We start from the raw sequence: 25,765 nt of genomic DNA, 5'->3' as shown, positions 1-25,765 counted from the left end.
AACATTCTGCAGTTAAGTTAGCTGCTACTGCTGATATCTGCAGCTAGGTAGATTAAACCAGTGGTTCAGAAATTGTGTTCTGCAGTTCCATGGGAGTGGGTGACATGGGGGAACTATCCAGGACTCTGTGGTCAAGAGTAAACAGGTGAGTGATGGTCAGAGGCGTGTTCCCACTCTTCACCTTTTCTATTATTGGACTGTCCGTGCTCCTAGTTCCCCAGACTCCTGCTCTCTCCATGCTCATGCTTTCTATGTGTCTGCTCTCTGCATGCTTCTGTTCTCACCCTGATGTGCTTCCCCATTGCTCTGCTCTCCCTCTGTTCCCCTAGTGCTTTCTTTATCTTCATTTCTCCCTGGGATCCTATTATCTAGGACTCTTGCTTGATCTGGGCTGTGGATCTTTTTGTGCTCCTGTCAAGGTTAGACAACTCTGCAGTGAGAAGCAGGCACACCCATCATATTGATATCTGTAAATACCTGTTTTCTGAAAAGAGTTGTTAAACCACATTTTATGTGCAGCACTTTCAGATTATGAGTATTATTTAGCATTTTAATTTAGATAGGGATCCAGAATTACTAACCCATTTGAAAAGGGATCCATCAGCCAAACAGGTTTGAGAATCACTAGAGTTTCAGAACCAGAAGACTCCTGCTATACCTGAGGATCTATGTTGTTTTAAAGTCTACATATTACGTTTTAGAAAGTCTGGTTAATTTTTCAAAATAAAACAATCCTAAAGAAAAAGCTTGATTGTGTACATTCAGGCACTAAAGGGGAAATGGGGGTCTTCTGTTGAAACAAGGACCATGTGGCCATTTATCATTTGCAAAAAATCACAACAATGCTTTCCTGCATAACAATAATGCAATAAATCATTATAAATAAAGTACTTTGAAATGTTCCTGAAAGCTACAATAAAGTGCTATTTAAATATCAGCATTTCTTTTCATCAATTGCAATTTAAAAAAGCAGAAAATGCTTCTTATGGGGTCCCTATATATATTAAAAAATTGGACTTCTTTAATATGCTGATGATGCTGCCATTTTATCCTTGTATTTTTAAAAATTATTCAGTCATTGGATATGCACATCGCTGGCTGGGCCAGCATTTATTGCCCATTCCTAGTTGCCCTTGAGAAGGTGATGGTGAGCTGCCTTCTTGAACCACTGCAGTCCCTGTGGTGTAGGTACATCCACAGTGCTGTTAGGAAGGGAGTTGCAGGATTTTGACCCAGCGACAGTGAAGGGACGGTAATATATTTCCAAGAGAGGCTGCTGAGTGACTTGGACGGGAACTTCCAGGTGGTGATGTTCCCATCCAACTGCTGCCCTTGTCCTTCTAGATGGTAGCGGTCATGGGTTTGGAAGTGCTGCTAAGGAGCCTTGGTGAATCCCTGCAGTGCATCTTGTAGTTGGTACACACTGCTGCTGCTGTGCGTCGGTGGTGGAGGGAGTCAATGTTTGTGGATGTGGTGCCAATCAAGCAGGCTGCTTTGTCTTGGACAGTGTCAAGCTGTTTGAGTGTTGTTGGAGCTGCACTCATTCAAGCAAGCAGAGAACTTTCCATCACACTCCTGACTTGTTTCTTGTAGATGGTGGACAGGCTTTGTGGAGTCAGGAGGTGAGTTACTAACCACAGGATTCCTAGCCTCTGACCTGCTCTTGTAGCCGCAGTATTTATATGGCTAGTCCAGTTCAGTTTCTGGTCAATGGTAAACCCCCAGGGTGTTGATAGTGGGGGATTGAGAAGGTAATGCCATTGAACATCAAGGGGCGATGGTTAGATTCTCACTTGTTGGAGATGGTCACTGCCTGGCACTTGTGTGGCACGAATGTTATTTGCCACTTGTCAGCCCAAGCCTGGATATTGTCCAGATCTTGCTGCACTTGGACATAGACTGCTTCAGTACCTGAGGAGTTGAGAATGCACATTGTGCAATCATCATTGAACATCCCCGCTTCTGACCTTATGACGGAAGGAAGGTCATTGATGAAGCAGCTGAAGATGATTGGGCCGAGGACACTAGCCTGAGGAACTCCTGCAGTGATGCCCTGGAACTGAGATGTCTGACCTCTAACAACCCCAACCACAACCACAAGAGGCAGTGAGTGAAATATGGATTGGTTCCACTCAGTGGGCTAGACTTTCATCTGAGGGCAGGAACCTGACACCGGATCATTTCCAGGGGCAGGATCTTACCGTCGGCGAGCGGGGGCGGAGCCTGCTCACCGATGCGTAAAATGATGCACAGTGACATCGGGGGGGGAACTCCCGACGTCACTGTGCCCGATTTCAATTTTCAGGAAAGCGGGAGCGCAGCAAAATCAACTGCACACCCGGCGACCTGTCAATGGCCAATTGAGGCCATTGACAAGATCAGTTAAGCAATTAAAGGACCTGCCCGTCCAATCTTAAGGTTGGTGGGCAGGCCTGGAGCCCCGACGGCAACTAGAAAAAACATGAAAGCTCATCCACGGGCGGGATGAGGTTTCATGTAGGCTTTAAAAATTTTTAATAAAGATTGTGTAAAAGTTATTGACATGTCCCAACTCACGTGACATTGTCACATGGGGGGACATGTAAGGGAAATTTTATTTTTCTGCTTTTATCTTTTTTACATGCAGAGCCAATTTCCCTGAGGCTGCACTTAGCCTCAGGGAGATGAGTCCACTTTCTCGTGCACATGTGCGAAAGAGTGCACTCTCAATTTTAGGCATTACCCCCCCGCCCACACAAGGAGTGCATAGTGCTTCCTTGTGGACATCACGCTGGGCAGGCCTTAATTGGCCCGCCCACGTAAGATGGCACCGCGCCTCCGATCAGGGGTGCCAATCGGAAGTGCGCCCGCACGCGCCCGCCTGATGGGGGGAAACTTCTGCCCCAGGTTCCAACCCTGCATCAGTCCATGTCACTGATACAGTGCTATTTTAATATGCAAAGTCCTTAATTGGCCAGAGCTGAGCTTGGCATATAACCAGCAGTGTCAGGTACTGCCTGGTGGTGGAAACTGGCTCTGGAGTGTAATACTCAAAGGCAGATGGCGGCCATGATTGGGCTTGCTGTCACCTTGCAGATTGGTGTAGGCAGGTGAGCAGAGGGCCAGTAGCCTCACAGTGCGTACAGGTGGCCAAACGGTTCACCACCAGGTATTTGATCCACTCTGCTGAAGCAATGACAACGTTGTGCCACTACTTGAGCACCTCTGTTTCAATAAGCCTTTTTATCCAACATTTTAGTTTAGCAGCAACATCATATTATGAATTTTGATCAACAAGTTTTATAGGGGGCAGGCTGGGAAGGGAGTTAAGGCCACAAGTTTGGGGGGCCAAATGGCCTATTCGAGCTCCTATTTCTTATGATCTTACTCCCCGCTGTACTCCCGACAGGTGTGCATTAATGTGCACTAGACCATTTGCTCTTTCCATTCTCTGCTTTGAAAATCTCTGGCTGCCTTCAGACCGTTATCAGCCTTTCATTGAGCTTAATGGCCAATTAATTGGAGGTGAGCGGGTTACTGGTTCCTTCACCATTCCCTTATTTTGAAATTTTCAGCTCAATTCGGAAGACTGACACACTATCTAGGAGCACTATTTGCAAAACCCATCCACATCTGACTTCGCACCCATGGCGGTTTGAAAATTTGGTCAAGAAAGTGAAGTGGTGTAAGTGTGGAAGTTGGATAAGGAGCAGCCAGGTAGACTGCTGACAGTCATTGAACAGACTTGTAAACAAAGAAAAGCCACTTGATCAAAATATCAAAATGCAGAAGGTATCATGAATTAGCACACCTAACATGGGTCACTGCGAGGCAGAGGAGGGACTTATATTATAAAGGAAATATAGCCTGCAATTATTTGAACTTGGAAATATGTCACTATTCCTGCCTCACCATTGTGCCAAAATTCTGGAATTCTCTACCTAGCAGATCTGTGGTTATATCTTCGCCACACAGACTGCAGCTGATCAAGAAAGCGATTCACATCATCTCCTCAAGGGCAATTGGGTATGGGTGATAAATGTTAACCTAGCCAGCAACATGCACATCCCATGATTCAATAAAAAATAAAACCAATTCAAGTACATTGATTAGCTCTGGAATATTGTGCTGAATGTAATCACATCAGAGTTATTGATATTCATATTGTACATTAAACCTATGGGAATTGAAAATAATATTTTATAAAAAGGAACTCCATGAGAGGAATGGAGCTGTGAGCTGACAAGTCTCCAGGTCCTGATGGTCTTCATTCTAGGGTCCTAAAAGAGGTGGCAAGTGAGGTATTGTTGGTGTTGGTGTTAATTTTCCAAAATTCGCCAGATTCTGGAAAGGTTCCATCAGACTGGAAAATAGTAAATATAACCCCTCTATTGAGGAGGGAGGGAGGCAGAAAACAGGAAACTACAGGCCAGTTAACTTGACGTATGTCATGGGGAAGGTGTTAGAATTGATCATTAAGGAGTGTATAGCAGGGCACTTAAAAAAACTCAAGGTAATCAGGAAGAGCCAGCATGGTTTTGTGAAAAGGAAATCAATTTAATGGAGTTCTTTGATGGAGTAACATGTACTGTGGATAAAAGGGAGCCTGTAGACGTATGGTGTCTGGATTTCCAGAAGGCATTTAATAAAGTGCCACATCAAAGGTTATTGCAGAAAATAAAAGCTCATGGTGTAGGGGGTAACATATTGGCACGGATAGAAGATTGGCTGGCTGGCAGAAAACAGAGAGTATGCATAAATGGGTCTTTTTCTGATTGGCAGAATGTGACGAATGGTGTCCTGCAGGGGTCTGTCCTGGAGGCTCAACTTGATACAATTTATATCAACAATGTCATATAAAGATAGGTAAGAAAGTATGTTGTGAAGAGGACATAAGGAGGTCGCAGACAGATATTAATGGGTTGAGTGAGTGGGCAAAAATCAGGCAAATGGAGTTTAATGTAGGAAAATGTGAAGTTATTCACTTTGGCAGGAAGAATAAAAAAGCAGAGTATTACTGTTGAAGGGTCATTCGGACTCGAAACGTTGACTGTGCTCCTCTCTGCAGATGCTGCCGGATCTGCTGAGTTTTTCCAGGTATTTTTGTTTTTGTTGCAGAGTATTACTTAAATGGAGAACGGCTGCAGAATTCCAAGGTGCAGAGAGATCTAAGTATTACAGTGTATGAGTTGCAAAAAGTTAGTTTACAGGTATAGCCCAAGTAATTAAGAAGGCTAATGGAATGCTATCCTTTAATTTGAGAGGAATTGAACATAAATTTAAAGATGTTATGCTTCAGTTATACAGGGCATTGGTAAGACCATACCTCAAATACTGTGTGCAGTTTTGGTCTCCTTATTTAAGGAAAGATGTAAGTGCTTGGAGGCGGTTCAAAAGAGGTTCACTGGATTGACACCTGGAATGAGCTAGTTGTCTTATGAGGAAAGGCTGGACCGACTGTGTTTGTTTTCACTGGAGTTTAGAAAAGTGAGTGGTGACTTGATTGAAGTATATAAGATCCTGAACGGTCTTGACAAAGTGAATGTGGAAAGAATGTTTCCTCTTGTGGGTGAGTCTAGAGCTAGGGGGCACTGTTTTAAAATTAGGGGTCGCCCTTTTAGGACAGAGACGAGGAAATTTTTTTTCTCTCAGAGGGTTGTGCAACTTTGGAACTCTCTGAGAAAAATTTTCCCCCTGTCAGGGGGGGAAGCTTAGGACCGGGCGTGTGGAAGCGCGCCTCCAATCGGCACCCCCGATCAAGGGGCGCGCTGCCATTTTAATTAATTTATTAAGGCCCGCCCAGTGTGACATCCGCAAGGAAGCGCTATGCATTCCCTATGCAGGTGGGAGGGGAATCCCTAAACCGAGAGTGCGCTCTTTCACGCACGTGTGCGAAAGAGCGCACTCATCTCCCTGAGGCTTAGTGCTGCCTCAGGGAGATCAGCACCAAATTTAAAAATGTTAACAATAGAAAAAAATTTCCCCTGACATGTCCCCTCATGTGATAATATCACATGAGTTGGGACATGTCCATCACTTTCATTAACACTTTTATTAAAAATTTAAAAACCTACATGAAACCTCATCCCGCCCATGGATGAGGTTTCATGCTATTTCCAATGCCCGCCAGGGCTCCTGGCCTGTCCGCAAACCTTAAGGTTGGGCAGACAGGTCCATTAAGTACTTTAATTACTTTGTCAATTGCCTCAATTGGCCATTGACAGGTCGGCAGGTGCACAGCTGATTCTGCTGAGCCCTCGCCCACCTGAAAATTGAAATGAGGCGGGGTGACGTTGGGAGTTCTGCCTGACATCATCCCGCATCATTTTACACTTCGGCGAGTGGGAAATACTGGCCTCTGTCTCAGAAGGCAGTGGAGGCAGGGTCGTTGAATATTTTTAAGGCAGAGGTAGATAGATTCTTGTTGGGCAAGGGAATCAAAGGTTATCAGGGGTAGATGGGAAAGTGGAATTTGAAACACAAATAGATCAACCAAGATCTTATTGAATGGCAGAGCAGGCTTGAGGGGCCGAATGGCTCACCTCTGCATATATTTTGTATGTACGTATGAATTATGTTTAGAAATTGTAATGTTAGAATTCAGATAGTTTTCAGAATGGCATCAGGCTGGACTTGAATGCTTCTATCAGACTAGAAGCTTGCAACTATTCTTCATATACCTTTTATTCTTTGTATAGTTTTCTTAAACTGTGAAAAGGTGGTTACCATATCATTATTTTGTACAGTTGAGTTTTTATGAGCATAAGAAGTGATAATTGCAATAATATCCTTACTCTAGTTCCTTTTCAAAAAAAAATGAGCCAGAGATGGGCTTCTAAGATTCTAGATCTAAGCCCATAGTCACCCAATGTAAGGGCAAAATGATGTCAGACTAGCATGATACTGACCTCTTGATCCGATGTTAACATTGTCTGGTTGAAATCTGCTGACAGTTGTTCCATGTAGAAACCTCAATTATAAGCTTTCATTTTGGTTTAAGTAACATGCATCGCATGTCTCAGTAAAGAATATGATACGAGAGACTCCTTTACAGGTGCGATGTTAGCATATTCTGGATGAAATTGCATCGCATTCTCTTGGCTTGCTGAAAGATACTCAATTTGTTTTGTCTGAGACCTGCACAGGTATTTCAGGCATGTAGCACTCCTGGTCTGAGAATTTAAAGGTAGCATTTTGTAATATATGTACTTTAGCTGTAGAGAACCACAATGAACTTTACAGTTGGTTTCCACTTCATGCACTCTTACAAGGATGCACACCTCAAGGTAATATTCAGAAATCTTAAAGTATTTTGACAGGAAAAATGCACCTTTTTTGAAAAATTTGTAACTAAGAGGTCATTTAAAATTTCAATACTTTGATATTTCACATCCCTTTAAATGCAGGGGGGTGAATTTCAACTTTACTGGGGAGTGAAGGTCAGGTAAAAATGTCAGATAACAGATCGACCATCCATTTATACCCTGTTAGATTTTCTTTTCCATTAAAATCCACTGCTATCAGTTCATACCCATGCCGAAGTTGAATTACACCTCCAAGGTATACAACTATGGCCTGTGGTCCTCACCAAGCCCACAAGCCCTCATGATTCAACTTTCCAATCAAGACAATTCAAGTTTATTTTCTTTTGTTTTTCTTATTTATTGATACGCCCTGTTTGAATTTCATGGGCCTGAAGGCTTGCACATGGCTTTTCGATGTATCATTATGGATAAATCTTAATTATAACATTAAGATCTTATAGCATCAAGAACATAATTAATAAATTTAAGTAATCATTTAATGGGAACATGGATTTAAACATTATGGGCAGAATCTTCTGCCTGTCGGGCAGGCCAGTCGGGGGCGGGTGCGGAGCCGATCGCTATCTACGATCGACTGCGTGCTGCCATTTTACATGGGCGGGCCAATTAAGGCCCACCCAGCGTGACGCGTGCCCGGTAGCAACAGTGCTACCTGTGCGGGTGGGGGGAGGAGGGAGAGTTGGGGCCTGCGCTCTTTTGTGCATGTGCAGAAATCTCCCTGAGGCACAGAGCTGCCTCAGGGAGATTAAGTTCATATTGAAAGTTTGAAATAAAGAAAGATTAAAATTATTTAGGCATGTCCCCTCATGTGTCAGTGTCACATGAGCTGGGACATGTTTATCAATTGTGAAATTTTAAAAAATTTATTTATTAAACCTTTTAGGAAACCTCATTATGCCCGTGGCTGAGGTTTCCTGAAAAACGTGAAGGCCGCTTGGGCTCTTCGCTTGCCCACCAACCTTAAGATTGGACAGGCAGCATTGAGAATTACTTTAATTTGTTTATTAATGGCCTTAACAGGCCTTTGACAGTTCGGCAGGCACGCAGCCACCTCTGTCACCGTGCGTCATTTTACGCGTCAGCATGTCAGGCCCGTCCCCATTCGTCGACGTGAAAATTCTGGCCTGTATATGGTCCCAAAGGTTCCATGATGCATTTGGCTGACAAAAAGAAAGGGCCAGGTATTTCTGAAGTCGTGGAGTCTCTGTGGACTATTAAAAAAGGAAGATCGGACCTGGATCTGGAAGTTCTGTCCCCATTCCGACAGATCCCATTTTTGCTGATAGGGGAAAGGGGATCAGGCATGACTCACATATGAGGGAAACCTGAACTCAGTGCTGAGAAACAGACCCCAATCTCACTGTAGCAAGGGCCTTATCCCGCATTGTGGGAGTCACAAATTTTTAGATGTAAGTGCTTGTGAAGTGCAGAGGAGGTCTGTAGAACTGTCAAGCTGTTTAATTATTTAAATCCCCAGCTGTTTAAAAATTTAAATAAAATGCTGTGTCAGTGAAAATGGATGAACAATAATGTAGAAAGGCCAGATCTACTTGGGGAACTACTTAGTTCAGGAGACCCTGCTATATATAATCAGATGGTGAGGACATTGCCCCCTGTACCCAGAGAACTGCAACAAAAATTGCAAAAACGGGGTGGGGGGGTTGGTGGTTGGTGGATTAACTATCAATTGAGATAGCTACAGAGAGATCCAAGACACAATGCAATGTGCTAGGTGGAATAGAGATTCCTGTGTTGGAACTGACCTTTGCATATTATTTCTCAAAGTGACTGGAGTAAGGGACTGATCAATAAGAAATGTGATTGTAGGTCAACTTCTCCACACCCGCTCAATACGCCATTTGCTGGTTGATGGCTTAGTTGCCAAAGGCCATGTGGTAAGTTTCAGTGAATTGCTTGGGCAAAAATCTGGTCGAGCAGATTTCCCACCCATTGTGGAACCTGCTAGATTTTCAACCCAGTCTGAGAGCAATGTAGTCATGTCTCTGCAAGCAAGTCACTCAATTATCAGAAGGTAGCTCACCACCATATTCTCAATGGCAATTATGGATGAGCAATAAATGTTGGCCTTGCCAGCCATACCAAATCTGGTGAAAGATTAAAAAAACAAGATTCTCCAGAATTTCAGGCTGTGTGATTTTATTTTAAATATTTTGCTGATGAAATGGATGCTGATCACTGGTACTTGTTTGCCAGGTGAATATATGGGATATAATTGTAATTTTATGGGGATAATTGACAAGCAGCAGGCAGAGCAGGCTTGCTGCCTGCCCGTTGCACCACCAGGAGGCCTTGCCATTGTCAGGATGGACCCCATTTACAAGCCTTGGGCAGCTGTGGGCACTTAATGGGAAATTTGCTGCAACTTTTCAGTTGTGAGAGGTGGGAAAGTGACCGGCTCCCTCAGTTCACTGGGGGGGTTTGAGCCTGAGATGAGAGGTATCAAGGTGCGAGGGGTCGGGTGGCCTGGCAGCAGGTTATGCTTTTGTCAGTGAAGTTATGGAATGAAGTTTCTAATCAATCAAAACTTCATATCCAGATTGGATAGATTTGGCATAACACATTTGTTAAAATGTAGATTTTTGAATATACGCCCCTGGTGGGAAGCCTCATCCACCAGTCGCACAGATTGGATATCTGGGTGGCATAAGCAATCCTAGCGGGTGAAGCCAGCTACCATAAGCACAATATCAGTATCTTTAACATCATACATGCAGAAAAAGAGTTTTCCCATAAGTTTAGATGTTGAATAATTACCTGAGTGGAGCATACCAAAGAAGATCGAACAGTGTAGATTGCATTTCCATATTGGAGCCTGTCTAATTATCCACCCTTTTAAAAAATTATGAAAACAACATCCCCTCCTTTCCTACTGCTCCCAGCTTCTACCACAATACCATCTCACAATGTTAACTGGCTAGTCAAAATCAAATAGTTGATTTTGAATTGGACATTCATTTCCCTGTACTTTATTTTCATCTATGTTATTTTTTGCAGCAAATCCTGGCCAGGATAACACAGACAACCTTGATGACTGGAATTACAAGCCTCCAGGCTCTACTTTCACTGACATTGACCTGATGGACTGTGTTACTGTTCAGTGATTCGCATGTTCCTGCTCAGAATATCCTTGGAGATAGGTAAGCTCTTGTTCCTCTCTTGCAGAATATTATCGGGACTGATAATATTAGCCCTTCTGATCCCTTGTGGGTTTGCTTTGAGTTTAATGTTGTATTATACTTTAACATAAAAAAATTGATATATAATGCATTTCTTGTCTCAAAATGCAATACGTATAAAACTAGTCACATAAGGAATATCTCACATTAGAAAAGTGACCATTTAAAAGTTCTTGGAAAAGTTCTCGCCCTTAAGGAAATTAAGAATTCCTGAGGGAAATATTTGCTAAACTTCCCAGGGACCAATTTTCCAGTTCCTATTCCTTGGCAGATTGGATCACCTGGGTGCAATTCATAGAGGAAAATTGAGTGTGCAGGATTGCAAACTCAAGGGGGAGCCTGGTCAACTTCAGATATGTTAGTTTTAAAGATCACTCTCAGGTTTATTTTTCAATCCATCATTTTAACCAGTAACCAATTGCTTTATTTTCAGTTAAGATGTTAACCAATTACTTTATTTTCAAAATTAAGATGTTAAACACAAAAAAGAATTAAAAGGAAAAGTAGATAAAAAATACAATCTTTACACAATCAGTAGTTATAATGTGGGATTCCTTGCAATCAACTGTTCTTGAAGCAGAGTTTATAAATGTACTTAAAAGAGTATTAGCTGCTTAATAAAGAGGAATACTGGGGAACAAACAGGAGAGTGGGTTCACAACGTTAACTATCACAACATGGTTTGGCTTTATAAAATTCTATGCGGTGGCACTCTATAACATTTCACTTAGTTCCCTTCCAGCTCCAGGGATAAATAACTGAATGTTAAGCTGTATTTTATTTCTTGCTAAATTAATGATGTCTGTCATGATCTTGTGTATAATCACTGAAAAAAATGTGAATCCCTATAGTTGGATAAACCAACAGTCCCTAAGAATGACTTGAACCAGGCATCAAAATCAGGGCTGAGTTAATATGAAAAGACTGTTGAAATGAGTGACAGAAGTAAGCATTTTTTTAAAAGCTGTGCAGCAGTCATCCCCAGTTTCCTTTTTAAACATGAATTAAGACTTTGGTCTTCAGTACTCTCAGGAGAAAGCTACTGCCTGCATTCTACACAATACTTTCTTTGTTCAATGTACATGATAAGCTCACTAAGATGTGATTTAGAAGTGGCCTCATCTAGCATCAACGTGCATCAACAAGATAGTAGGGGAAAGCAGAATCAATGAATATAATGTATGCGCAGTAACACTGATCTAGCAAAAGTCACCAGGTAATTGGAGTGGGCCAGCTTGTCTATAATATAGTTTAATGTTGAATAAAGAGGGAAAGGTATGTAGTGATTACTTTCACTGATAGCTCTCAGATAGACCAGTCTACAATAGCTAAGAATCTTGTTCCTGCACTATACTATTTAGTAATGCTGTTAACATTTCTAGCTATATACCTACCTGTGATTTTTATGATTCTGTTAATGTTTTAACATGGTCCTATAATGAGTGCCATTTTGTAAAATTACTTACTAGAAAAGAATCCTGTTGACGGACCATGCTATTCTGCACAATGGTCCTAAAATTCCTGGACCCTGGGAGGATGCATTGAGGATGATTTTTTTGACAGGGGGACCTGGATGTGTTGATTTTCTCCTTTTTGTGAACTATCCACAAGGAGGTGGAAGCATCAGCCCAGCAAAGAAGTAAGCGAGGGATTTCAGATGATGTCATTCATCTTCAGCTCTGACATTTCCACCTTGAACTCTATCTTTCAGAGAAGTACCTGTATTCCTTGAGCCAATGATAGAGGAGTGAGTGCAGTCTTATAGAGTTTTGTGTTCGATAAGGTTTTTGTTTATTGCTTTGCTTTACCTGCATCTTTCTGCAAGATACTTTTTGATTTTTTTATCTGAAGCCATCAGTGTCAAATGTGGTCCTCTTGGAAAAGATTAGCAGCTGGCAATATTTGGAACGTACTCTCTGAAAGTATCAAAGTGTGATGCCCAAGGGAAATCCTATTTTTTTCCTAATATATATGGTGGAAGTAGGAAAGGAAAGGAAGCAGCAAATTGTTCCATGGAATGTCCATTGGCAACGCCAGCAAAAATTCAGACCTTCTCAGAGATGCCCCTACTCATTGGGATTTCAAATCTAGGAGGTACTTCTTAAATCTTACCCTAGAGTTATGCCACTGGAGGCCACTTTTCAGACCTATGCCTGAGAAAAGCCAAACTCACCATTACAGCCAGAAGTGCAGATCAGATCCACATTCAGGACTGCACTTACTGAGAAACTGAACTTTTATACAGCTGGTTCATTCCAAAGTGTGATTGGTGACTTCTGCCATAATAATCAATTGTAATGCATTCCAGAATTAGGCAAGTCGCAAATGCTTTAAAACAAAGGTTTCCAACTTCAGTGTCTCCTCTCTTTCGAATGAGATGCTAAACCAAGGCTCTGTCCACTCTCCCAGGTGGACATAAACGATCCCATGGTACTATTTTGAAGAAGAGCAAGGGAGTTATCCCCAGTGTCCTGACTGATATGTATCCCTTAATCGATATCACTGAAACAAATTATTTGGTCATTATTGTATTTCTGTTTGTGGAAACTATCCTGAACCCACCATATTTACTGGGACCTTTCTTTGTGGGGGGCGGGAGGGAAAGCTCACCCGAATTAGGCAGCTGCCTCAATATTGTATTCAAATTGGGATCATATAATATACCTAGGATTCCAGTATAATTTTGTGGGACCACTGGGTGGAATGTGCAACAGTACTGGGGAGAGGAAAAGAATCCAAAAAATATTTATGTGGGGAGAAGAGAAGAAGGAGGCGTTCTCCATTTCCAGAACAATAATGAGGATTACTGGCAGGATCCAACAGCACTGCAATGGACACCACCCCCCAGATCTCACTTCCTGCTGGGTGGGTCAGCCTCTGAACCACCGATTATTACACCAACCCAAAGCCAGCAAGTTGCAGTGCGATTTTACTAAATTTCCCCGCTCCTGTTCTGAATCCTAGGGCAGAATTTTCCCCCCGTCGCAGGAGGATGTTTAGGAGCGGGAGCATGGAGGCGTGCCTCCAATTGGCACCCCCAATTGGAGGCATGCCGCCATTTTACATGGGTGGGCCAATTAAGGCCTGCCCAGCGTGATGTCCGCAAGTAAGCGCCTTGTGCTCTCTGTGAGGGTGGGGGGAATCCGTAAACCAAGAGTGTGCTCTTTCACACAGCGCACTCATCTCCCTGAGGCTAAGTGCTGTCTCAGGGAGATCGGCGCCAAATTTAAAAATGTTAACAGTAGAAAAAAATTCCCCTGACATATCCCCTCATGTAACACTGTCACATGAGTTGGGACTTGTCCATCACTTTCATTGACACTTTTATTAAAAATTTAAACACCTACATGAAACCTCATCCCGCCCGTGGATGAGGTTTCATACTTTTTCCAATGCCCGTCAGGGCTTCCGGCCTGCCCGCCAACCTTAAGGTTGGATGGGCAGGTACATTAAGTACTTTAATTACTTTGTCAATGGCCTCAATTGGAACCATTTTACGTGTCGGCGAGGGGGCCCCGCCCCCTACTCGCTGACCGGGAAATCCTGGCCCTGGCTCCTGCTCTGAATTTACACTGAAGTCCTTGACTCCATCTAGTGGCAGAGGTTTGTCAGCACCGGTAGCGACTGAAATCCTGAGACTTCAGCTGCTACCCGCACCAACCAATTTCTGTCACCAGATGGAACCCGGCCAATCTAAAACTAGGTGAGTATAATTTTTTTAACGTTTATTTACCATTACTGTATATTGTTTTTTTTATATTTTAAAATTTATTTTATTTTAAAAGTTATTGCATTTATGAATATAGTTATCTAGGAATATACAGCATTTCAACTTATAATGTTTTACTTTTTCTGCTGAGAAAGGTCCTAAAGTACCCAGCTATACAGTACTTTTAGATTTGATGATTTATTTTATTCTGCAAATTATTTCAGCTCAGGATGCAGAGTACTGCACATGTACAGTACAGTACATACATGTACCTGTACATTGTTCTTTCCAGGCAAGAAATGTCTAAAGGAACCTAACTCTGGTTTTAACATTGATTCCTTTGGGAACCTGTGATTCACTTAAAGTCATTTTGCTTAAAGTTGGAATTTTCAGGAGCTCAACAACAACTTTAAGTGAGGATGCCTCTATCAAACAGAGTCCACCTGCCAAACAATCACCACTCTCTTCACATACAGTATAAATTGTTTCAAATTGGGTCCAAATCTGGAACTCCCTTCCTAACAGCACTGTGGGTGTACCTAGACCACATGGACTGCAGCGGTTCAAGAAGGCAGCTCACCGCCTCCTTCTCAAGGGCAATTTGGGATGGGCAATAAACATTGGCAATAAAAGATTTCCCCTTATCTTGATATTCTAGCGAAGTGTCCTGATTGCAGAACAAAAAACTTCAACATGTCTCTTACTTCAGCAATACTCAAGTTCTGTATTACCAAACAACTATGAGGACTTACAGTGCAGTGATATTGTCAGGCTGCGTTACAGGAATTAAAAAAAAATAATCAGAATATAATATATCAGGGGACATGTGGGTTGCCAGTTCCTGAGGTATTTCTCAGTATCTAGAGCTTGTATAGGTATGGCTGTAGTTTATTGCCAGGATCTGTGATTCACAGTGCTGGTGGAAAGTCCCCAAATAGATTAATTTATGAGGGATTTTTACTGCTGTTTTCAGTTTCGCGTTATAAAGCATGGACATATATTCATTAGCAAATTCAAAGTTTTTCTTTTTTTTTTCAATTATTCTTTTTTTCTGATTAGAAATAAGATATTTTTCTGTGTGTGTCAGGTGTGATTCAGTAGGTAGTACAACTGCCACTAAATTACAAGGTTCAAGATTCAAGTCCCCTCCGCAGGCCTTGAGTACAAAAATCAAGGTTGAAATTCCAGCATTGTACTGAGGCAGCACTGCACTATCCAAGGTGCTGCTTGTAGGGTGAGACATTGGCCTGTAACTGCCGAGCTCCCCAGTGTCAGATTTGGCGGTTACCCCAAAGATGTGCTGGGGAATTCCCTCTGTGAAGTTCCCAGGTAAGGGTTTGCATGGTAATTGCCCAGAAGTGCACACTTCCTGTGGACAATTGTGCTGCTCTAGGAACCATCCAAAAATGCCGTTTAAATCGCAAACTTCGGATGGTTCCACCGGGGTTATACCAATAGTTACTCAAAAAAAGTTAGGAGAATGAAAACCTCTTCTAACTTCTGAGTGACTATTGTAAAGACCCAGGCTGACCCCAAGGAACTCCCCCACATCCCCGACCACCCCCCACATGGGACTACACCCACCCCCGACCTCTGGCACATTCTGCCCTCCCAACATCTGACACCACCCAACCCCTTAACCTCTGACACATCCATCCCCTTGACCTCGATATCCCAGCCCCCCAACCTTCAACACCCCCCCAGACCTCCGACATCCCTCATCACCCTGACACCACTGGCCCCTCACCCCCTTGCACCCCACCCCCCCGACTCTGACACACCCCCAGCTCTCACCCCCTGACCTCCAACAACCCCCACACCTCCTTGACCTCCGACATCCCCACCCTTGACCTCTGACACCCCCCAACTCCCCCCGACAACCCCCCAACCTGGACCTCCGACCCCCCTCCCCCCAGCAGACCAAGACCTCTGGCCACCGCTTCCACCATTACCTCCCCAAGATGTTTGACTGACCGCTACCATCACCCCTCCTGGACCTCCGAATGACCCCCCCACAACCCCGGACCTCCAACCAAACCTCCCCCACTCCCTTGGACTGCTCCCAGACACCCCCACCCCATCCCCACTCCTCAAATCCTATGCACTCACCTTAGACACTTACCTTCCCCCAGCCTGCCAATTTCCCTGGCCCTTTAAACTTACCTGCTTTACAGCAGCAAGTGCTATAAAAAAAGGGACATGGCCTCCTTTAATACTCTGGAGTTACATCTCGCTGGGGCCTGCAAGGATTCTTTCGATGCAGGCCCCAAGCAGCTCCGACAAACGGAAGTGTCAACGTAATTTTCAAGACCAGCTAAGTAGGCATTTATTTCTTCTAATTTCTGCGGGCCAGCACTTTCTGACGCTAGTTATGGCCCCTTAACCCAAGGCCCCATCTGCCTGGTTCAGTGGTTGCAATAGATCCCCTTGCACTACTTCACTGAAGAGCAGGGGACTTAACCCATTTGTCCTGGCCAGTATTTATCCCTCAATAAGTATCACAGAAAGCAGATTATCATTATTACATTGTTGTTTGTGGGAGTTTACTGAATTAGCTGCTCCATTTCATACATACCAACATGATTATACTTCAAAAAGTACTTCATTGGCTGTAAAGTGCTTTGAGGCATCTAGTGGTTGTGAAAAGCACTATATAAATGCAAGTATTTACTTGATAATTGCTTTATTAAATGAGAAGTCACAAGAACCTGCCACTGCCTACAGTGCAGGATATCATAAAGAGGGAAAGCAAACATAGGGCAGAATTTTGCCTTCGTCGGGTGGGCTCAGCGGGGGTGAGTGGGAGCAGCCGGGAAGCCAACCGCCACCTGTGATCGGGCCGTGAGTGGAACTTCACCCTTGCGCACAGGTGGGCACAGGAAAAGCTCCCTGAGGCACAGAGCTGCCTCAGGGAGATGAAGATATAAAAAATTGAAAATAAAGAATTTTAAAATGTTAAAAAACATGTCTCCTCATGTGATTATGTCACCTCAGCAGGGACATGTTATTAATAAAATGTTAAAATTTTTATTTAATTCTTAATAGCTGTTGGAAACCTCATCCTACCCGTGGATGAGGTTTCCTAAACATCCAAAGGCAGCTTGGCCTTTTCCAGTGAAAAATTTAATTCAATTTTTTTTTCATTATTCATTCATGGGATATGGGCTTCGCTGGCTGGGCCAGCATTTATTGCTCATCCCTAATTGCCCTTAAGAAGCTGGTGGTGAGTTGCCTTCTTGAACCGCTGCAGTCCATATGGTGTAGGTACACCCACAGTGCTATTAGGAAGCAAGTTCCAGATTTGGATCCAGCGACAGTGAAGGAACGGCGATATATTTCCAAGTCAGGATGGTGAGTGGCTTGGAGGGGAACTTCCAGGTAGTGGTGCCCTTCTCCTTCTAGATGGCAGTTGTCATCGGTTTAGAAGGTGCTGTCTAAGGAGCCTTGGTGAATTCCTACAGTGCATCTTGTAGATGGTACACACTGCTGCTACTGTGCGTCGGTGGTGGAGGAAGTGAATGTTTGTGGATGTGATGCCAATCCAGCGGGCTGCTTTGTCCTGGATGATGTCAAGCTTTTTGAGTGTTCTGGGAGCTGCACTCATCCATGCAAGTGGATTCCATCATACTCCTGACTTGTGCCTTGTGGATGGTGGACAGGCTTTGGGGAGTCTGGAAGTGAGTTGTTCTTTGCACGATTCCTAGTCTCTGACCTGCTCTTGTACCCAAATTATTTATATGGCTAGTCCAGTTCAGTTTCTGGTCAATGGTAACCCCCAGGATGTTGGTAGTGGGGGATTCAGTAATGGTAATGCCATTGAACATCAAGGGGTGATGGTTGGATTCTCTCTTGTTGGAGATGGTCATTGCCTGACACTTGTGTGGTGTGAATGTTAACTTGTCATCCCAAGCCTGGACATTGTCCAGACCTTTCTGCATTTGGACATAGATTGCTTCAGTATCTGATGAGCCACGAATGGTGCTGAACATTATTCAATCATCAGCGAACATCCCCATTTCTGATCTAATGATGGGAGGAAAGTCATTGATGGAGCAGTTGAAGATGGTTGTGCCTAGGACACTACCCTGAGGAACTTCTGCAGTGATGTCCTGGAGCTGAGATGACTAACCTCCAACAACCACAACCATCTTCCTTTGCGCTAGGTATGATTCCAACCAGTGGAGAATTTTCCCCCTGATTCCCATTGACTCCAGTTTTGCTAGGGCTCCTTGATGCCACACTCAGTCAAAAGCTGCCTTGATGTCATGGGCAGTCACTCTCACCTCACTTCTGGAGTTCAGCTCTTTTGTCCATGTTTGAATCAAGGCTGTGATGAGGTCAGGGGCTGAGTGGCCCTGGCTGAACCCAAACTGGGCGTCAGTGAGCAGGTTATTGCTAAGCAAGTGCCACTTGATAGCACTGTTGATGACCCCTTCCATCACTTTACTGATGATCCAGACTAGACTGATGGGGCGGTAATTGGCCGGGTTGGATTTGTCCTGCTTTTTGTGTACAGGACATACCTGGGCAATTTTCCACATAGCCGGGTAGATGCCAGTGTTGTAGCTGTACTGGAACAGCTTGGCTTGGGGTGCAGCAAGTTCTGGAGCACAGGTCTTCAGTACTGTTGCTGGAATGTTGTCAGGGCCCATAGCCTTTGCAGTATCCAGTGCCTGTTTTTTGATATCACGTGGAGTGAATCGAATTGGCAGAAGACTGGCATCTGTGATGCTTGGGAGCTCTGGAGGAGGCCGAGATGGATCATTCACTCAGCGCTTCTGGCTGAAGATTGTTACATTCGGTCCTTTAATGGCCCTAATAGGCCTATTAATTGTCGGTGGGCGTGCTGCCGACTCCCGCGCGCGCCCACTGACCGAAATATCATGCGGGTGCATGATGATGTTGGGATGCTTGCCCGCGTCATCGCACATCATTTTACGCTTGTTCGGGTCGGGCGCGCGCCCACCCAATAAGCAAAAAATTCTGGCCATAAAGTAAATCAGAACATAGCGATTAAATAATCACATGCTTGCGTTTTACAAGCCCGTGGATTGCGAAATGGAGGAATGATTGGGGTCCTGCAAAAAATCAATTAGATTGGGAGATTGTGGAGATAATGTTGATTTAGAGGATGGTGCAAAATGAGCAATATCGGCTCACCCCCACATTAAACCCTTTTCCTAATTTTTTCTTTTGATTGTAGTCGATCAAACAAAATTAGGAAACTGTTTAATGAGTGACCGTGTCAATATCGCGCATTTTACATTTTCCAAAGTCAAAATGGCTCCTAGTGATTTGAACAGTGAGGTTGTTGGTAAGAGGAAGGTGCAATTAGGTATTGAAATGACCAAAAGTTCAGAGGAATATTTTTATAGTGGTATTAACAGAATAGAAACAAAATAGAAGTTTCAACAGAACGATATTGATTCATGTGCCGTTGTTTATAAAACAACAACTTGCCTTTATATAGCCCCTTTAACATGGAAAAACGTCCGAAAGAGCTTCACAGAGGCATAATTATTCAAAAATGGACAGCAGGTGTCCTCAGCTCACTGATCTAATTTAAATGAGGCCCGAGGCCCAATTTTAATCAGGCCTCAGGCTTACCTGTTCTTGCCCAGGAATCGTTCCTTGCACCCAGTTTGCGCTGGTGGGCCAGCACTGTGCAATTTCCTTCTTGGAGATTACATTTTGTCTTCATACGTCCTCAGGATAACATAACAAATTGTAAGAACAACTAAACGATAAAGAAAAGAACAACCTAAGAAGTAACTTTAATAGTGGAATCAGCCTTTCAGGGTTGGTTCACCCTATGCTAAGCTGCAGAATTTTGGACAGAATCATAATTTGTGTTTGGTATTTCACATTTTTGCATTCTGCAGGGCTATCAATATCCTTAAATAGAAGAGAAAGCTATCATGATTTGAATCAGATCAACATGACCCTGTCCAGATTCTTATTTCAAAGAGCACAAATATAACCTGAATACCAGACTTTGCAAAAACCAGAGTCAGCGAGCATTATTGTAGTTGACAAGACAAATGTTTGCTTGAATGTTTGGTGACAGCTCAAATATATATTTGACAGAAATGGTTTGTAGAGCTTCTCATTTGGCCTCTCCTAAAATAGACAGCTAATATATCCCTGTTCCCCCACCCTTTCATTTCTAATCTTGCTACTAACAGTTGGCAATGAGAAACGACATACACCAGAGTTCTACCTCGCCAAATGCTGCAGCTGGTAAAGTTCGGAGTCCAACATGGTCATAGACACAAATGAAGAAGCACAATATTTCATATATAGACATTTTTCCCCTTTGACTTAAAAAAAAGTCTGTTTTTTTGTTTAAAATCAAAAACGACTGAGAATAATGCAAAGAGAACAGAAGGCAAGCTCTGGGAAATGTCTGTCATTCCAGAGTGATTGCTAGATCAAGTTACAGGTCTCAACTTCCATGCATCATGTTTTTCTGCAATCTGTCCAACTCTGCTAATGCACAAAACAGTAAAAGTATAAAGATAATGATGAGAGGAAAACTTGGAATAACATCCTATTTAGCAGTTTTTGCACTTTGTCCATCCATCAGCAACTTTTTCAGACTTGTGGCTCTTGTCTTATGTTAATGAACAGCACTGAGATTTTTTTCCACATTTTGGTATTAGACAGGAATTCTGATTGTGTAAGACCAGCACCATGATAATTACAGGGATTTGGGTCTAATTTACTACCTTGTGCATTGTATTGTTAGACAAAGTCTTAGTCATTTTCTTTTGCTTTTAGCAATGCATATGTGGAAATGTCAATTTTCCCATGAACACAAAGATGAAAATGATAAAAGATGCCAGTGAAAGTACAATTAGAACTGTTCATCCAACTAGTACATGCATTGAGAAGGTAGAACTGTGGCTGTATAGAGCGGATGTTCTGAACAAGAATTGCACTAAGCTGCTTTTCTCTCCTACTTGAATAGATAGACAAAATATTTGTAAATGCAGATTAGCCCAATAAAGTTGGCATTGTGTGTGCAAACAAGCTTTTTATTTCTAGATTTTGTTTCTTCTTACATAGGTATTTTATTAATGCTTGTTCCCATTAGTCTAGCGATCATGCAGGAAATTCAGCATCATTATAACATACAACTCATTATAACTCCCTTGACGAATAAGATTACCTGGTTCCAGAAGACAGCTGATGAGTGAGGCTGTATGCTATCAAAGAATGGGTTTTCAGAAAGCCTGGCATCTTTCCTTAAGGTTTGAAGCAGATTCAGACAAAATAATTACCTTAGAGCTTTAAGGGGCTATATGGGGCATCTGAGTTTGATGAATGCAGAACAAAATCCTTTCAAAGGAGCTATTAATTAAACTAAAAATACCTGCACATGCACATCCATGTAAATGGCATCATGTATGAGTCAAAGGTGCATCTGCATGCTCTGATCTGAAGGAAAGAGCAGCGTAATAACATACAAGTCACAGCAAGATTTATAAAGTTTAAACAGGAAGGAAGTTCCAGTTTCTCAACCATGCTCACCTCCTTACAAATACAGGCCCCACTGAAGTTGCCACAATTGATTTCTACTAACTAACTAAACCATGGTAAAATCAACAGAAAATATAAATAGTCTGGTGAGGGTTTTGATAATTAGTAAAATATTACTGTTTCCTTTCTCTTTTTAATAAAAGATTATGGGATTGTTTATAAGCCATGTCATCGTCTATATTTACATGAAATACATTGTCTATTTCAAGGTTGTTTAATAGAGGTGACTGTGTTGTCTTCTATAGCCAGAATTTTGCATTTGGCATACGGGCTCGGCGGGAGTGGGCAGGGGCAGTCGGGAAGCCAACCGCCGCCCGTGATTGGCTCCGCACGCGATTTCACATGGGCGGGCCAATTAAGGCCCACCTTGTGTGGATCGCGAGTGGTAGTGCTGAGCACTGCCTGTGTGGGCGGGGGAAGGAGGGAGAGTCGGGTCCAATGCGCAGTTCGCGCATCCGGGAGAAAGAGCGCTTCAATCTCCCTGAGGCACGGAGCTGCCTCAAGGGGATTGAAGCGCTTTTTAAAAAAATTAATAATGACATTAGAAATTTAATGAAACATCCCCTCATGTGACTGTGTCACATGAGATGGGACATGTTTTTAATGGCAAAACAAAGTTTTTATTTAATTCGTATTATCTTTAAGAAATCTCATCCCACTTGTGGATGAGGTTTCCTAAAAAATGTAAAGACCGCTTGGGCTTTTCGCATGCCTTAAGGGCAGCATAAAATTCAACTTCATTACCTTGTTAATGGCCTTAATAGGCCTCTCAATTATCGGCGGGCATGCAGCCAACTCCAGCGTGCGCCCAGTGAACAAAATATTGTGTGGTGACGTCAGGATGCACGCCCGACGTCATCGTACGTCATTTTACGTTCCGGCGTATTGGGCGCGCGCCCCCACGCCAAATATAAAATTCTGGCCTATATGTTTTACATATTCAATTTTGTGTAGTGGTCAGTCAGGAAGTCTTGTAGCACATTGGGTAGCATCACTGCCTCTGAGCCAGAAACTCTGGGTTCAAGTCCCACTTCAGGACTTGATAGCCAAGGAAGATGCATTCACAACGTGGCCAAACGGGATGAATATCAACCTACAAATCTTTCCAATGTACGCCAATGGCAGATAGTAAGAGTGGGAGAGATTCCTGGTCATGTGAGGGAAAGTAAATTGGAGCCTCTACCATCATTATCCATAGCTCCAGACTACAACATGCATAGAAAAGTGCAACTTGACTGGACAGCTGGCGTGGATCGGATTTTTTTTGAATGAATTGGGAGCTTGGGCAGCCTATAGTTCCCAGTTGCTTTCTTCATGGCAACAACCTGGCCAATCAGAGCTGATTGCCACCAATCAGCAACATTTTTCTCCTGTAATATAAGTTGTTGCGATCATCTGAAATTTGGCATTCTTGCATTTGTCCTCATGAGTGCAAGATGAAAAGCTTTGGCAACATGTCTCACTTTTCAGCAATATGGCTGTGGTTGTTGGAGGTCAATCATCCCTCCCCTAGGACATTGATACTGGAGGTAGCATCCTAAAATGCTTCCCTTCATCGTAAGGTAAGGAGTGAGGATGTTCGTTGATGATTTCAGTGTTCAGAAGCATCCGTAACTCCTCAGATAAGTGACAGCTGGGTATATGTGACAATGAAATATTAACTGTATGATTATACTCAGTTCAACCCCTCCAAGACATTTCTCAAGCCTTCCAATGCCCCTCTGTTGTCAACTTGTTTATCTACCATACAGTCTTTGATGAATGGTAGCTCTCTTCAACTAAACATGAAAACAAAAGAAATAAGAGCAGGAGTTGACCATATGGCCCCTAGAACCTGCTCTGCCATTTAGTTCGATCATGATTGACCTTCTGCCTTAACTCCATTTTCCCGCCCACACCCCATATCCTTTGATTCTTTGATAGACCAAATAGCTATTTAACTCAACCTTGAATAAGCTCAATGCTGGAGCATCCACAACTCTTTGGGGTAGACAATGCCAAAGATTCACAACCCTCTGAGTAAAGAAATCTCCCCTTATCTCAGTCCTAGACGATCGACCCCTTATCCTGAGACTCTACGCCCGTGTTCCATGTTCCCTAGCCAGAGGAAACAACTTCTCAGTTTCTACTCTGGCAAGCTCCTTGAGGATCTTGTCTGGTTCAATAAGATCAATTTTAATTCTTCCAAACTCCAAAGAATATAGCCCACTGGGAAGACAAATCTCACTGGGCCAAATTTTGCTGTCAAATGACTTATGGGGCTAATGATGCTCACAGTTATTTAAGCATAAATGGTACAGCAACATCATGTGAGGGTTGGATGTATGGGTCAAAGCCAATATCCAACAGTTGCTGTCTGAATTGTGCTGCTCCTCCATTAGCTTCCTGAAGATGGCTTCTCGCTGTCTGCATCACCATTGAAAAGCAGTGAATGTCGTGAAGTTGCTTTATTTGCTGAGTTCACCACAGGAAGTTACATGTTGTCCATTAAAGTCTAAGAACTCTTTTAATGACAAGTGTTGATTGTTGCCAATCAACCATTCTGGTACTGGAAATTAATTATTCCAAATGCAGAGTCCCATTCCTTCAAATTTTCATTATTGTTGGGGGGGTCTTTAAAATATCAAATAAAAAATTCAATTTTTTTTGCTTCTGCTTTCTGTCTTTTCCCCCTTTCTTAATCTAACCTTTTCAGCATCAAGCTATAAAGAACAAAAACAAAGAACAAAGAAAAGTGTAGCACAAGAACAGGCCCTTCAGCCCTCTAAACCTGCGCCGATCATATTGCCCGTCAACTAAAACATTTTGCACCTCCGGGGTCCGTATCCCTCTATTCCCATCATATTCATGTATTTGTTGAGCTGCCTCTTAAACACCACTATCGTACCTGCTTCTACCACCTCCTCTGGCAGCGAATCCCAGACACTCACTACCCTCTGCGTAAAAAACTTGCCCCGCACATCTCCTCTATAGTTTTCTCCTCTCACCTTAAATCTATGTCCCCTAGTAATTGACTCTTCCACCCTGGGAAAAAGCTTCTGACTATCTACCCTGTCCATGCCACTCATAATTTTGTAAACTTCTATCAAGTTGCCCCTCAATCTCCGTCGCTCTAGCGAGAACAATCCGGGTTTCTCCAACCTCTCCTCATAGCTAATAACCTCCAGACCAGGCAGCATCCTGGTAAACCTCCTCTGCACCCTCTCCAACACCTCCATATCCTTCTGGTAATGTGGCGACCACAATTGCACGCAATATTCCAAGTGTGGCCTAACCAAGGTTCTATACAGCTGCAGCATGGCTTCCCAGCTTTTATACTCAATACCCCTACCAATGAAGGCAAGCATGCCATATGCCTTCCTGACTACCTTATCCACTTGCATTGCCACTTTCAGTGACCTGTGGACCTGTACACCCAGATCCCTCTGCCCATCAATGCACTTAAGGGTTCTGCTATTTACTGTATAATTCCTACCTGTATTAGACCTTCCAAAATGCATTACCTCGCATTTGTCCGGATTAAACTCCATCTGCCATTTCTCCGCCCAAGTCTCCAACCGATCTATATCCCGTTGTATCCTTTGACAATCCTCTTCACTATCTGCAACTCCTCCAACCTTAGTGTCGTCTGCAAACTTACTAATTAGCCCAGTTACATTTTCCTCCAAATCATTTATGTATACTACAAACAACAAAGGTCCCAGCACTGATCCCTGCGGAACTCCACTAGTCACAGCTCTCCATTCAGAAAAGCACCCTTCCACTGCTACCCTCTGTCTTCTATGACCAAGCCAATTCTGTATCCATCTTGCTAGCTCACCTCTGATCCCGTGTGACTTTACCTTCTGTACCAGTCTGCCATGAGGGACCTTGTCAAAGGCCTTACTGAAATCTATGTATATAACATCCACTGTCCTTCCATTGTCGATCATCTTTGTCACTTCCTCGAAAAACTCGATCAAGTTAGTGAGACACGACCTCCCCTTCACAAAACCACATTGCCTCTCACTAAT

At 43.1% G+C, this 25,765-nt stretch overlaps 1 protein-coding gene across 1 annotated transcript in view; it reads left to right on the top strand.

Annotated features, from left to right (window-relative positions):
- LOC144683773 (uncharacterized) overlaps positions 1-25,765 on the top strand; it is a 285,552-nt gene that overhangs the window by 157,274 nt on the left and 102,513 nt on the right. Inside the window, exon 6 of the mRNA XM_078547194.1 lies at positions 10,320-10,462. Within this exon, the coding sequence (XP_078403320.1) occupies positions 10,320-10,426 (107 nt within the window). The 3' untranslated portion in view covers positions 10,427-10,462. The remainder of the gene's footprint in view (positions 1-10,319; positions 10,463-25,765) is intronic.

Source organism: Cetorhinus maximus, chromosome 1 (genome assembly GCF_964194155.1).
Source record: "Cetorhinus maximus chromosome 1, sCetMax3.hap1.1, whole genome shotgun sequence".
NCBI lineage: Eukaryota > Metazoa > Chordata > Chondrichthyes > Lamniformes > Cetorhinidae > Cetorhinus > Cetorhinus maximus.
This window is presented reverse-complemented; position numbering and strand designations above follow the sequence as displayed.